General features: G+C 48.2%; 1 protein-coding gene across 1 annotated transcript in view; it reads left to right on the top strand.

Moving 5' to 3' along the window:
* Nucleotides 1-411: 411 nt before the first annotated feature.
* DNAJB12 (DnaJ heat shock protein family (Hsp40) member B12) overlaps nt 412-15861 on the top strand; it is a 56949-nt gene continuing 41499 nt past the window's right edge. Inside the window, exons 1-2 of the mRNA XM_066619713.1 lie at nt 412-559; nt 11068-11242. Of these exons, the coding sequence (XP_066475810.1) occupies nt 427-559; nt 11068-11242 (308 nt within the window). The 5' untranslated portion in view covers nt 412-426. The remainder of the gene's footprint in view (nt 560-11067; nt 11243-15861) is intronic.

Here is a 15861-nt window from a genome sequence, read left to right as displayed (position 1 = left end):
CTCCTTTTTTAAAACTCTGGTAAGCTCAGGTGGGCCCTAAAAGTGTTTAAAAAAAAGTGGGTCCTGTGCTCAAAAGTTTGGGAACCTCTGCTGTGCACTCTTTGGTTCAGCAGCTGTCAGCCCAATCCCATCTACACTTTCCTGGGAGTAAGCCCCATTGACTCTAATGGGGCTTACTTCTGAGTAGACATGCATAGGCTTGGACTGTGTCTCGGCTGCCTCAGTTCTAGGCGTAGCATTGAAAGTCCCTGGGGAACCAAGTAGGGTGCAGCTTTTCCAGACAATACGTCAGAAAGTGCGCGCCTACTCCAAACATTTCGGTAGCGGCCGCAGCTTGTACAATGAGGGAGATGCCAGCCGGGGCTCTGCGTGCTCAGCCTGTGACGCAATCAGTGTGCGCCGGCGCCTTCCACCGCCGCGGCCACCATGGAATCCAACAGGGACGAGGCGGAGCGCTGTATCGCCATCGCGGTGGCCGCCATCAAGTCCAACCAGCTCGACAAGGCCCGTCGCTTCCTGGAGAAGGCCCAGCGCCTCTTCCCGACTCAGCGGGTTCGCGGTGAGCGGGGCTGCGGGAGAGCAGCCGCTTCGGAGGCCGGGGCCTGTGGGGGGCCCGGCTGACCCCTCACCCGCAGTGCGCTTGCGCAGGAGCTGCTGGCGCGCGGGGCACCATGGGGCTTGGAGTCCTGAGGAGGTCTGTGCGGAGGGGATACGGGTTTGTGAAGCGAGTCCTCGAGGAAGGCTTTGGTGCGGGCGTGGGGGGTGATGAGAGCGCCGGCTGGGAAAGCTGGCAGCTCCTTCCGGGAGAGAGCAGTGAGGCGGCAGTCCTCACCTGGGTGAACAGGAGCGACTACAACTCCCAGTAGCTATCGCGCCCCGTGTGGAGGGGTGACAGCACAAGTGGGAGAGAAGAGCAGCCCCCAACCCCTCCCCTGGCAGAGGGGGACACCCAGAGGCCCCTTCCTGGCCTGCCTCTGGGGTCCCCCTCAGGTGTGGTTGGCTTGCCTGCTCCGTTCTCCAGCATCAGGCTTGGCTTGCCCACCCTCACAGGCCTGCCACCCCCACACCCATGCATGGTGCCTGCCTTCTCCAGCCACAGGGTAGTCAGGTCACAGTCCCGTCCACACTTACCTGGGGGTAAGCCCCACTCACTAGAATGGGACTTACTTCTGAGTAGACACGCATAGGCTTGGGCTCTAAGACACAGCAGGGGCTTGCATGAACCTCCCCAAAACTCCTGCAGCCCACCTGCAGACCACGGAGCTCTGTTTTGCCCCCCCCCGCCAGGAATGGCTCTGAAGGGAGGGGCTGCTCGCCCACCTCCCTGTCAGGCTGAGTGCTCTGCCCCCTCCAGTCATGCCACTGGGCACAGTGCTTGAAAATGGCTAGTTTAGAAATATTTTTGAATACTGTGAGGGTGGACTGTAGGGGACGATTGTTGCATTCATGTCCTCCTTATGGCATTCCCGGAGACACCTGTTTGGCCGCTGTTGGCACAGGATGCTGTCCTTGGTTTGATCCAGCAGGGCAAGATCTTACATTTTTAAGTGGCTATGTAGATCCTTTAATAAGTGCTAATCCCAGTCACATTGTCTGTTCCCCCATCTCAGAATCATGGTCCTTTCCCTCCACACAACTTGTCAAGCTTCAACCCAAAGATGGCAGCTCAGTCTTTGACTTATGCTTACCTGCTTCAACTTCTTCCTTTCTAGTTGTGTATTTATTTTTTTTTTGCCATCAGTGCTTGCATTTGCCATCTTCTCAGAGCACTGTTGTTTTTGGTCCTTTTCTTACAAGCATTCCTCAGTTTTATCAGTCACAGTGTATTTAGAACTTCTATCCATCACCCAGAAATATGGGGTGCTTGGTTGCTTCCGGCCCTTTCCTAGGAATGGCACATTCTCCTTTTGACCCTTGACCTGATTGCCCACTCATCCAGCATATTTCTCAGAGGGAGTGGAGAGCTAAACAAATGCTGCCTAATGACATGGAATTAGGATTACCACCTTTTTATAATGTGTTGTTTATTTCAAAAATTATATAACAGGTTGAAGCTTAACAGATGCAACTTTTCCTATTGATTCTTCTTTGGGAACAATACACCTATTGAATTTCTGTCCACCTTAAGCTGTTAAAAAGCCCAGGGCCTCTCTTAGAACATCTGTTTTAAACAGTTGTTGTGAAATAATGTCTAGAAGCTCTCTGGTGTCGCTGTCAGTGTTGGGATGGAGAGGAGAGAAAATGTTACACAGAGCTTTCTCACTAGACTTTCACCTTAGGTCTCAGACTGTGAATAATGAAACTTTCTTTTTCAAAGTGGTAAAAAAATTTAAATTCCTCTCATTTAAATTTAAACTCAAAATAATCTTGAAAGAAATATCAAGAAGCCTTTTGAAAGCCTCAGCCAAGAAAGGTAGGAGTATAAAGTAGTTGTTCTAAGACTAACAGCCTAATCCTGAGCTGCCTGGCACACAGGGCTGCCGTGATGCCAAAAATGTCTGCCGTGGCATTCTGAATGCACCAGGCAGCGTCGTTGGCTCCTCAGGGAGGGGAGACGTTCGTCCCCTTCCCTCAGGTAATGATGTAGGCCTGTAGTGGGGCTACTTGATTCTGCAAGAGCTCTTTAGCCAAGTCACGACGCCTTGTGTTTGGCCATCAGGCTGACACAGGGCTCTGGATCTGGCGGAGTTGATCCAGCCCCCCTCCTGCCCTGCTCCCTCTCCCAGTGATGCCTTCTACCCACCATCTTCCTGCCTCTCCCCGCCCCGGAATGCCCCCACTTACCTCTCTGCTGCCTGGTACTTTGCATGGAGTGCCTGGCGCTGGTCCACCAACCTCCAACCAGCACTTGCCCAGCACAGGCTCACACTGGGCCAGTGCCTGCGCTGGCCCCACACAAATGTTCGAAGGTGTGCCTTACGGCACGTTTGCGACAGTATGCGCCGGTGGTGAGCCTGCATGCTTTCTTCTGGGTCGGGCCCTTAGTCATCACAAAATATTCATATGTGAAAACATGTTACCATGGGGTGTGGGAGGATGTCCCCCAAACTACTCATCTGTTTCAGTGTTCTTCACTGTGTGCACTTCTGCTTTTGTTTTTAATAAGCAGGGCTGCTTCTTCCTGGGAAGTAATTCCAGGCAATTAGTAGAGGTGTTTGTTTCCAGTGCGTTAAATAGGGTTACAGCCAAAGTCTCACAGAACGCAATGGGCTTACTTCTTTGTAAAATAAATAACACCATTTTCAAACACCTCTATCAATTAGGGTTGATGTTATATACACAATCAGATTTGGTTATGAGATTATGTGCTTCCTTCCTTCACTCTAAATGGACAGCATTTTCTTGCCTGTTCACAGCTTCCTTTTTGACTAATCACCCTATTTGAAAGGGGTGTGGAGGCACATGTTTGGCAACTGGCAGAAACTCTTGTGAAAAGTGTCAGCTGAGTGTCAGCTTAGCATGTGCACAGATTTTGCTCTAGTGTATACAGATTGAGAAGTTGTGGCCAGTTGCAGCTTTCCTGAGTGTGTACATTCAGTGAAAGAGATAATGGCAACCTATGTGTGTTGGTAGACGTGGCTTCCACCAACCAACATGTAAGCTTCCGTACCTATGATCTTCATGCAAATTCCTTCAAGGAAGTGCTTTCTTTCTAGGGACATTGTGACCTTTGGGGAGGCCCTGAAAAAGACAGTATCCCACTGAAATCACTAGGATTTTTAGCTGGGTAAGTGTCTTGAAGTCATAAGCAGTTGGCTGTTATAATGTTTTGCTTCTGCTTTGGGTTCTGCCTGTTTCATTTTCATATCTGGCAGGTTTTACGATGGAAAGCATTTTTTACTGTATTGAGTTCGGTTGATTTATCCTGACTGAAAATGTCTCTTCCTGGGCAGGGCAAAACATTGGGCAGGAGGAGCAGGCTCCAAAGGCTCTGATAAGAGTGCCTGTATGTCTTGTGTAGCGTAAGGTATAATTATAGCGTAAGTGCCTGTATGCCTCTTGTTTTCAGTGAAATCTTTGATAGGGAAGACAAGAACACCACCTTAAGTACCACTGGTGGTACCCAGACCACTGGTTAAGGAATACTGCTTTACTTCATTTGTCTCAGTCATCCCAAGAACTATTCTGTGAAGTTTATCAGTTTTAGTTCTGCTTTACAAAGAGGCAGCATCTCCCTTAGAGCCTGTTTGACTTGTATAGTGCAAGATATAATTATGCCTTTTCAGTGTAATCTTTGATAGGGAAGACGAGAACATGCAGTGCAAGGAACTGCATATCCATTTGTGTCATTACTTGTGCAACACATACTTGCAATAAAGAGCTTAACTGTTTTTTTTTAAACTCTGTATTACTTTTCTAAGGCATGTAAACCTTTACAGCAGTGTTCCTCAATGTTTGTCCTTCACTGTACCACTTCACAAGGTCCACCTATTTGAAGTACCACCAGAGGTAACTGTCAATGATGTCATTGCCAGTTACTTCTGGGTTGGGAGGCCAAGTGTAATGCCATTAAGAGGCTCAGGGTGGATGGGAGGGCTTTTTAGATGGTGGAGAAGCATGCTTTGGAGCTCTGCTTGCTGAGCTGAGCCTCCTACCACTGCTTGTAGGGTCATGTTCCTGGTCTCACTGCCAGGTGGCAGGTGTCCAGGGGTCCTGCAAGTACCAGACACCACCTTAAGTACCACTGGTTAAGAAACACTTCTTTACAGCATTTGTCTCAGACATCCCAAGAACTATCCTGTGAAGCTGATCATTTTTAGTTCCACTTTGCAAAGAGGCAGCATCTACCTTAGAGCCCCAAGTAAATGACGTATCCAGGGATACAAACATGAAAGGCAATCACAGTGCCACTTACTGCAATTGCTCTGTTGTAAATATTGAGCAAACAAAGTGTCGCATCCGCTCGGTCGTTTGATTTTTTGTGTGTGTGCAAAATGCTGAAACCTTCCATCCCATGTCAAATCTACTGAGGAATATAGGAGGATGTTTCTTCTTGTCAAGGAGAGACTATGCAGCTGTCCAGTTCCAAGGGAGGAAAGAGATGGTAATGTTAGATGTTTGAGGTCATATACTGTAGACCTAACTGAAGGTGGAGCTTTATGTGTGAGTACCCATTCTGTTAGCTTTTTGTCCAAGCTGCTAGATAAACCCAAACTTTGCTTTATTTTCCCCATGTCAGAGAAATATATACATCTGCTGTAACTAAGGTAAAGTACTAGAAAAAGAAACAGTAGCACATTCTTCCCTTGCTTATCCCGTATCCATTTTGCTGCCCTTCCTCTGTTGTTTCTTTTGTGTTCTTATTCTAGTAGGCTGTAAGTTTCTCAGTGTAGGGACTTGTCCTCTCAATCTTGTTCTTGTTTGATCTGTTCTTGTGCCTTTAATAGCAAGTTAGCCGGGGGAATGGTTCACAGTATTAACACAAGCATTATCGCCTACCTGTGTTTACGTCTCTTTTAAAGCACAGCTATAGGGACCAGTTCAGTAGTTGGCAATCCTAGCTGCTTCCCTTAGGGTCTTTGCTCCTCCCTTCCCCCAGTGGGAATTGAAACACTGAGGCTGGCTTAGGAACTGGAGATGCTGCAGTAGCATGAGGGTGCAATCCTAACCTATTTTCCAGCTCTGACATAAGGGCAATGCTGCTCTGAGGTAAGGGAACAAACATGGCCTTACCTTGAAGAGGCCTCTGTGACTTTCACCCAACTGCAAGATGCAGCACATGCCCCACTGGCACAGCTATGCCAGTGCTGGAAAATTGGTTAGGATTGTGTTCTTAGCTATGCTGTCAACATGTAGGCTGTGCCCTCTCTTAAAGGGCCAGTACCTTTTAGAGGAGATGGGCATTAAAACCTAATGCAGCATAGCAATGAGATGCTAAGACTACTCTTTCTTGAACTGCTTCTGCACTCATTCAGTTCTGCCCTATAAGAGATCTGTTAAATGGTGAGCAGCATGTAGCCAGTTATAAGCATGGCTCAACTTTCCCTCCCTCTCCACTTGTAGCTTTAAAAGTATTAAGGCAAAAACCAAAACCAACAGTCAGCACATCCATGTAACCTGTGCTATTCAGAATATAGCCTGTGGGCAACACCTGCTTGCCATAAGTACGCAAAAAATAAGAGTGATATCGGAGATTTCAGCTGAGGAAATGCACAGCATTTTATTTCCAACGTAGTGGAAATGTGATTAATTTACTACATGGAGACAGAAGTCTAGTAGCCTGTTCACAAAGCTTCTTGTACTTCCAATATATGTGTGGTATATAGTCCACCATTGCCTCTTCCATGTGCTGTTCTTTTGAAACTGAACTCTGCTCCAGATGCAGCCCACCTTGAGGGCCTGTTAGGTATTGGAAAGGTGGCATACAGATGCCCAGATAAATAAAATATTAACTAGCAGGATCAACCACATGCAATACTTTGCAGTGGCTTAAGGATCCAGTAGCACGTCTTCAAGTTGTGGGATCAAACAGATCAGAGCAGTGCCAGGCCAAAGATAGTGTTGTTTATACTATGTGTCCAGGACTGACTCTTGGAATAAAACCTTCTTGTTTACTCAGTAGTGCTAATCTCTGAACTGGGGGATATCAGCTCTTAACGATACATACCCATGACTCTTTGAATTTCTTATAAGAGATTTTCTCTCTCCAAAGTTTCTTTTGGCCCTTTGAACCGATCTTCAGGTTTACAGATAATGCTTCAGAAGTGGTAGGACAGCGTTGCAGGCAGATAGCATTTGGAACTGAAGTGCCAAGCATTTCCAGTCTCCTTTGGAAATGATCTCTCTCCAATCAAGCAAACATTGGTTTTGCTCAGCTGTGACTTGCAAGTGACTTACCATGGGGCTGCATTTATCTTTGTCTCTGGATATTTGTCAATATCCACATGAATAGGAAATGTTTGAGAAATGAATCTGAATATTCACTAATTTGGTTCCTCACTTTCAACTTTTTCTTTACATAAACCTCAAAGGGTGGTCATCCATTGATAAGACTCTCTTTCCACCTGCAGCTTCTTCACATGCTATACTATACTTAATGTAATTTAGGGTCCATTGGCATGGCTGCTTCAGTGCTGGAAAGTTGGATAGGATTGGGCCCTTAGGCTACAGTCCTGTAAGTACTTGCTTGAGAGTAACACCCATTGAACTCAATGGGACTTGCTTCTAAGGAGGCATACCTAAGATTACACTGTTTTAAGCTCATTGGAGGTTGGGAACTTTCTTGGCCTCTGCAGATAAAAAGATCTCAGTGTGTTGAACAGGTTGTTAATCAGAGTTGATTGCTTTTAAAATTGGCCTGTTTAAAAGGCAACAGAAGGCGTTACTAGCTACTTGTATCCTTTCCCTTTGCTGATTCCACTGTCCACTGCAAAGCTCACATTCAAGCAGGAACAACATCTGTGTCAGGATGGTGAGTTCTAGCCCAGAAGTTGTTTTGTATATATGTGGCTATTGTGTATAAGGTTTGCTTGTCTCTTGTTGGAGAGTGTATGCTATGTCATCAGACATGATGACTAGGCTATATCATCAAAAAGGGTGACATGACAAACAAAGCTATGTCATCAAACACGAAAACAGTCTTTTCTGGCAGAGACAAACACACCTGTTAGTAAGAGGCCTGTCAATATATTTTTGTCATGCCTGGTTGTAGCCACTGAACAACAAAAGAGGAATGTAAAATACTGTACAGAAAATTTAAGCAGAACTCAAAACAGCGCCTTGCTGTTTGCAAGGACTGTGTTGAGGGAAGAGGGTACATCAGAGAGGTCATACTATATAATGCTGGCTGACTCATCGGGTTCATACACTAAGGCAGTGGTTCTCAAACTCTCTGGGAGAGTTTGAGAGCCACTAAGTTCTTGCGTGGGCGAGAGGGGGGAGGCAGCAGGGGTGGGGGGAGGCAGCAGCACGATCCCCAGGATCGCGCTGCTCAGGGGGGCTGCAGGGGCTTGGGTACACATAACCAAACCCTGCAGCCTCCTGGGGGTGCAGGGAGCCTGGTGCGACCTGCTGCAGGGCTCCCCGCAGCAGTGAAAGTAGATGTGGAGCGATCGCGCCCCGCCTCCGCTAAAGTGGAAGTGGAGTGCGATTGCTCCGCATCTACTTCCACTGCTGCGGGGAGCCCTGCTGCAGCTTGCGCTGGGCTTCCCGCACCTCCGGGAGGCTGCAGGGGCTTGGGTACGTGTTCCCAAGCCCCTGCAGCCCCCTTGAGCAGCGCAATCCTGGGGATCGCGCTGCTGCCTCCTCCCTGCCTCCAGGCTGCCCCCGCTCCTTAAGGGGGCAGGGGCCAGGGCCCGCAGGCTGGGACGTCGTGACACCCCAGTTTGAAAAGCCCTGCACTAAGGGTAGTTTTCTTGGGAAATTGGGTAAGGCTAGATTCCTGTTGAAATACTCTTGCCAGTGTTCAGCTCTGAAATGCTACCCATATTACATAACATGGTGACATCACAGAGTAGGATGGGTGCACTGGGTGCACAGAGTAGGATGGGTGAGTAGTAATGCACTGTCAGAGGACATGTTTTGCAAGGTGAAGGTTCCAAGTTCATTTATTTGGTGAGACTAAGATAGCAGGTGTTGAGAAAGATTCCTGCTTGAAACTCTGGATTCACTGCCAGTCAGATTTAGCCATACTGAGCTAGATAGACCAGAGCTCTGACTCGGTATAAAGTAGCCAGTGTCATCTGGCCAGGCTTAGTTGAAGCCTTGAGTAGTCCTGGGACTAGTCTAGGCCACTCTTAAGAGAGAAGGAACAGACCGTTTCATTGGTTACCTGTAAAAGTTCCCATCTTTGTGTGCTCTAAGTATGCACAGTATAAGACCAGAGAGTTATGGCCCCATTCTATTATCTGAGTTATGGCCTCCATTGTGCAGGGGATTAAGTACCAGTGTGAAAGTACTGTGTAGTTTTTGTATCCTGTGTGATAGCAGACCGGGGAAGGGGGGAATGTCATGAACAGGCACGCTTCCACTACATGACATTCTAGTTTGGGTATACTGATGCTGACTTAGGAATCACCTTGTCACCTTCACCTTGTCACCTTCTCCTTGTCACCTTCTCCATTCTGTCAAGAGCTTTATGCTACATACAGCAAGTAGGCTTCCCCAAGAGGCATAATGAACATGCTGTCTGGTATTGCCAAAGAAGACAGTAGTCTTGGCTAAAACCTCTCTACAATCCTACTGAGTCTAGGTTCACCCAGGTTCACTCAGATTTGACCTGACCAGGTTCGCTCAGATTTGACCACCTGACCTGGAAGAGTATGTTTGGGGGTCTCTTAAGGTTAAACCAGTTAGCAAAGCTCGAGGGGCAGCCTCCCCAAAAACGTATAAAAAAGAACTGAGCAACAGGAGTCTGCCAGCAAGTGAGGAGAAATGCTAGTGTTGCTGCCAGCAAGGACATGGTTAATTCTTAACCTGCTCTAGCCTCTCCAGTGCTTTGGGATGATGCTTCTAAGGCCCAAATCCTAACCATTTTTCCAGCACTGGCATGGCTGTGCCAATGGGACATGTACTTTATCCTGCAGTTGGGTGGCACACACGGAAGCCTCCTCAAAGTAAGGGAATGTTTGTTCCCTTGCCTCGGAGCTGCATTGCTCTTATGTCAGTGCTGGAAACTGGGTTAGGATTGCTCCCTAAGTGACTTTCAGCCCAATCCTATTTAATCCCACCCCCACCAATACAGCTGCACCATTGGAGCATGCTGCAACCTGTGGGGGGGGGGGTGTCCTGGATGTCTCCTCCAGATAAGGGAGCATTTGTTCATTTGCTGGGGGGGAGAGGAAGCCTCCACTGACACAATGGGTCTACTTGGATCTGCTCCAATGTCTGCTGGTAAAAGTCCAAGTGGACCAGGGAAGGTGAATCAAGGCCAGGAAGAGGGATAGGATATTAGCAGAGCTGCTGCTACCAGTACTGCCCCCTTCACAGCCTCCACGTTCACCCCTCCCTGCCCCATTCTGCCCATCCCTCATCCACCACTTGTGCCAGCTTACTGGCACTGGGGCTGTTCAGGAGGCCACTGGCACACAGCCACTCGCAATGGCAGGTCACACTTTGCAACTGCCATAAAGCATGCTGCACAACCAGAACATGAGCAGCAGGCCCATAGGATTGGGCCAAAATCAGTCAGGGAAGATTTAGCTAGAAACTGGCTTATTTTCTTTTGAGCTTCTGATCACAGATATCACGAATACCACCTCAGATCACAAATATAGAATTTGACTGTTGATTTTGATGCTTCCCTTTTTCTTTTACTTCAGTAAATCATTTTGATTAAATAACTTGCCTGTTCATCAGGTGTAATGGTGCCGTCCTCTTTGAGCCTTCCCAAGCCAGTGCTGCCCATAGGGCTTGCATGTGTGGGAGTAATCAAGAAATAGCTGGGAACCGAGAGGGGTCTTTGGTCTCCTGTGCTTTCCCCTGTCCCCACGTGATCTAGTAAGGAGGGCTGCCTGCTTTCACACCTATCTCCAGCTGAGTGAAAAGACTGGAAACGGAAACTTACATTCACATCTCTGATGGCAGAGAGTACCACTTCATGTGTGTGATTGCATGTTGTATACACTTATGTCCAAGGGTGGGAGAAGGTCAACTTCACAATGGTGAGCTTGCTACCCTAGAGATTACCACAGGGAAGTTGGGAGTTCTGGGTGTCTTTTTGTTTTATTTATGTTAATTTCTTTTATCCATATTTTTATGAATGCAGGCTTATGCCATCTCAGATGTTGGCACGATATTACAACTGTGTTTTCTGTCACCTGGAAGGAGTATAGGATATTAAGCTGGCTCCTCCCTGATCCTTCCATGTCCAGACCACATCTCCACCTTCCTTGGGGTCTTAGGCAGGCTGGAGTTGCATTGGCACAGTGGGTACATTGGCATGGAGTTGCACCAGCGTCGGGGTGAAGTCGGTGACATAGTGTAGTCAGAATAGAATTTGGCTGGAATCCAAGGGCTTGCAGCCCATCTTACACTGCTCAAAATGGTTTTTTAAAAATACAGGATTGCACTGTAATTTCTGTTGCTAAATTGACTAAATACTGTGGTGTTTGTTTTTTTTCCTTGCAGTACTGCTTGAGTCCCTCTCAAAGAATGAAAAGTCATCAAATGGCCATTCCCAGTCCAAGGAATCAACAAATCCCAACCTTAGGAAAATGAGTGGTGACTTCCATTCAGCCAATGGAGAGGCAGGTGGGGATACTAATAAAAGTTACACTCAGGATCAGGTAGATGCAGTTAAGAGGTAAGTGCTCAGTTTAGGCTTTGTTTGTTAGAGAGCTAGCTTACTATCTCAGAGTAGCTTTACAGGTGGCAGATAAGCAGAGGGTGCAGCTGCTCTCCACGTTGAGCTGTCGCAGTGTAGTTGGGGAGGATGACCTGACTGGTGTTGTGTCTTTGCCATCTTGCAAAATCACCTCTTTCTACTGCATCATCATGAGATAAGAACAGTTAGGCTGTCATTGGTCCTACAGTTCCACCAGTGGGAAGCTTATTTTATTTTTGACCAGAATGCCCCACGTGATTAAAATAATTTGACCACATGATTCAAAGAAACATCCTTAGGGCTCCATACAACATATAAACCAGTCAATAAAACACATTGAAATGGAAGGTCAGCACAAGGCAATAAAAATATATAACAGTAAAATGTTATAAAATGGAAATAATAGCATCAGTACTTCCTCAGTAAAGATTTCTGTGATCTAGAAATAATTAAATCATTATTTATGTTTTATGGTTGGCATTGGGCACGTTTTATTTCTACAACTGAAGTCCTTGCTTTTCAAAATAACTCAGCGACTTGCATAAATTCTGGAAAGTCTTCAGTTCAGACCTTTTTCATCGTCATCTTCTCAGTGTAGTCCTATGCATGTTTACATAGAAGTAAGCCCATTGTAACAGGTCTTGCTCCCAGGCCAAGTATATTTGGAATTGGCAGCCTTATAAATGGAAACCTTCATCTCTTTCTTTAAAAAAAAAAAAAGTCCATAAACGCCTGTCTGAGAGAAAAAGTACTTCATGTGAGATCAGTTGCTCCCTTGCAAACTGTCTTCTTAACAAACCTGGATTTTCAAAGCTAATGACAAAGTCTAAAATTAGGTTCTGGACTGGTAAAATGTTGAGTCAAGCTGTTTCCTAGTTTTCTTTTCATGCAATGCAGACTACTGTCACTTGGGGGCAATATTTTCACTGGGTTGATTCAGCTTTGCTCTGACTTTCAGGAGCAATGCCTTTCACTGTGTTTTCATAACTGGCATTGTGAGACTTTGTAAGCATGAAAATGTAATATATTCTTGTTTAATCCACGTAAGAAGCTGTATGTTGGAAGCCTTTAAAGTGCATATTGTAGGGAAGTAGTGCATCATGTGCACAGTGTGCTTCCCTGCTCAGAACTCCACATGGTGCATTCATTTCAGTGGAGTTATCAAATTCACAAAGGACTGAGCAGGTGAGTCTGCTTTTTCCATGGAAATGTGCAGGGAAGTCCTTTCAAGCAAGGGCATTTCCATGTATGCTACTGAGGGCACAATCCCTTGCGCCAGCCTGGAGGTGTCTCAAAAGTGCCATAAGGCATTTTTGCGCTATCTCGGGAATTGGGAGACTGGTGCACGGATGTGCACTGGCCTTTGAAGGCCGCCTTTGGCTCTGTTGCACTGGAGGAGAGGTGAGTGTGCACCGGCCATGTAAGGCTGGAACAGGGGTCTGGGGAGGGCGGAATGGAGGCATTCCAGGATGGGGGGAAGGTGGATGATGGGTGGGCCCATGGGCAACCCAGGGCTGAGTGGGGGGTGGGGCCAGGATCTGGCACTTGGGCTGAATCCTAACCCCACTCCGGGGTGACCCGGCACAGTGCCAGGCTGCTTGGCTTTGCACCACCTCTTTAGGTGATGCAGATCTGTGTAGCCCCATTGGGGCTGCTGCTGTGTTACCTGGGGTAAGAGGAATCAGTTCCCGTTCCCCGGACTGAGCTGCAGCCAGCCCCAATACTGTGCTGGATACAGGGCAGGCCAGCTGGCCTGCCCGTTCCAGCATGGGTTAGGATTGGGCTGTGAATCTTGCACTTACAATAAGCCAATGGATAGGAGTGATTATGTTTTCCCAGGCATCCTAATATGGAAATCACTTGAGAGTCCTGCCCACCAATATGACATAGTATTTCAAGGCAAAGGAAGCAGAATTGCTGTGCTGGGTAACTGTGGCAGTACACAAAGGGGAACAAATGGAGCCAGAAGCAGTGAAGGAGATGGGCAGTTATCTGCATAGTCATTACTGGAAGGGTGCCCCCTGACTCCCATGCTAGGGTATCAGAGGATCCTGCAGCTGGGGGAGCAAGAAACACTTCACTCCCACTGCAAGAGGCAGGGCCAAAATGGATTTGGTCTCCTCCCAGGGGGAGGGCTTCCCAGTCCCCAGTTTCGGCTCTGCCTTGCACAGAGCAGATTGTGTGGAAGCTGAGTTCTATCCAACTCAGCAGTCTCCTCTGGAATTCTTCAGCATTTTCGCCTTCCCTCTTGCCTTGGTCACTTCTCTCCCTCCTTAGCCAGGAACAGGCTTGGCACGGAGGGTTTGGGGCCTACAGGCCTCGGTTTGGGCCTAAGCCTACAGGCCTCAATAGCTTTCCAACTGAAACAGGAGGCCTCTGGGACCCTGCGGACGCTCCAGCACAGTTCCACAAACCGGCAGCAGGAGTTCTCAGCAGAGTGAGGCCTTACCGGGAGAGTGCGGGAGAGTGCAGACGAGCGTTTCCCCGAGGGCACGCCGCTGCTACTCAGAGCCTCCCGAGGGTCCAGAGTGGCGGTCAGCCCCTGACCTGGTCGCGACCGTGCCTCCTATGGCAGTGGAGCGACCCACCATTTTGGCACAACAGGTGCAGTACTGTGGAAGAGTTCCCGTCCAGCACAGTTCCTTCCACAGTGTCTTCCAACCACAACGGATACAGGTACAGAGTGGGTCATCTGCAGAGGGAGCAGGGCAGGGTCTCACCCCCCCACACACCTGGGCAGAGACCCAGAAGTCGCAAGGGCAAACCTCCTAAGAGCAAGCTGACAAAATTGGTCAAAGAGGTGGTTGAGGGGGCTTTAGAATTATGCTTACAGAACATCACTAAAGCATGCCAGGCAGCGCCTGCCTCCTCCCCACTGCAAGGCAAAATGCAAGAGGTCGCTCAGCCCCAAGGCATTCGCAGAGGCTTCTTCCTCCTCTGATGATGCAGATTCATCCCCTCCCCCCCTAAACTCCCCAAGGGGTGGATGGGGAAAGTAAAGCCTAAACCTAAGGCTTTGCATACAAAGTCCATAAAGAAGGAATGCCCTCTGGACCTTAGCTCCACTCCTTCATCCTCCAACTGGAAGAAGGGGAGTTGTCTGGGGAAGGGGCAGATGAAGAGGAATCTGAGTCTCATAGTTGGCCAGACTTTTCCTCATAGGGATCTTTCCCAGGGTGTGGTCAAAGCCTCCCAGGCCCTTGATCTTAAGCCCTCCAAGCAGGCTCAGCTCAGCAACGCTCTGCTTGTGGAGCTGCAAACTGGGCATAACTGTTGCTTTTGTTTTTTCATCAGGGGCCAGCCAAGCCAGAGATGGTACCCTCCCCTGAGGCCTTCCAGCGTGTCTTGGATAATGAGTGGGCCCATCCCATACACCCCAAGCACACCGTCACTATCTTTGACAGGTTATGCACCCTGCCTGATAAGACTATGCAGTGTCGCAAGATCCCCTCAATCAATATACCCATCATAACCATCTCTTCTGCAGCGGTCCTGCCATCTGAGGGGGAGGGGGACCTAAGGACTCCTGCGATTGGAGGGTGGACACCTCCCTTAAAAGAAACTTGGAAGCTTCTGCACAGGCCCTCAGGACAGCAGCAGCTAATTCCATCATGGCATGCGCTACCTTTGTAGGGGTGGAAGAACCAGCTGCTTCCGAGCATAAGCTTCCCAAGAAGGCAAAGGATTGTCTGAAGGAGTTTTCACTGGCGGCTGCTTTCTGTGCTGTCTCATTTTCTGACTCCATGCAGCTGAGTGCTAGGGCTATGGCTGCCATCCTGATGGCCAGACGCGATATCTGGCTCAGACAGTGGGAGGGGGACTCCGCTTCCATTACCAGGTTGGTAGGAGTCCCTTTCCAAGACTCCAAGCTTTTTGGGGAAGCACTTGATCCATTCTTAATTGAAACTAAGGACAAGCACAAGGTTTACCCCTGGGAAGAAGTAACTCACCAAAATCAAGGCTCATTCCTTTCAGCCCTTCTGCTCAGGTCCCTGTACTGGAGACTCTTCACAGAGGGGAAGGAACAGGTGGAACAGGACCAGGGGTGTTCCTAGAGGCAGGGGCACTGGCTCCTCCAGCTCACAAACCCCCAGATCTGGTAAAGACCAGAGAAATGCATGACGCCAGACCTGGAGATGAGTCCATCCCCATTGGTGGCTGTGTTGGCATTCACAAACCGTCTGCTATGGTCCACCTCTGATGCATGGGTCCATTAGATGGTGTCACAGGGCTTTGCCCTGAGAGTGTTTTTGGCCAGTTCCGGTATCAAGGGATCTGGTGAAAAACCATCAGAAGTTGATGGCCATCAAACATCTCCTTGACATTAGAACTATCGACATAGTGCCACCCAAGCAGAGGGTCAAGGGGGTATATTCAGTTCTGTTTTTGGTTCTCATCAGAACAGGGACTTGAAGGCCATCCTGGACCTACAATGGCTGAACAAGTTTTTGAAGAAAAAGAAGTTCAGGATGGAGTCTTGGAGTTCTGTAGTGGCAGCCCTGGAGGAACAGCATGTTCTGGCATCCAGCCTGACAGAAACATACCTCCATATCCCGATCCCACACCTCCACCACACAAGTTCCTGTGCTTTTGCTATG

The sequence above is a fragment of the Tiliqua scincoides genome, chromosome 3, assembly GCF_035046505.1.
Source record: "Tiliqua scincoides isolate rTilSci1 chromosome 3, rTilSci1.hap2, whole genome shotgun sequence".
Lineage (NCBI taxonomy): Eukaryota > Metazoa > Chordata > Lepidosauria > Squamata > Scincidae > Tiliqua > Tiliqua scincoides.
This window is presented reverse-complemented; position numbering and strand designations above follow the sequence as displayed.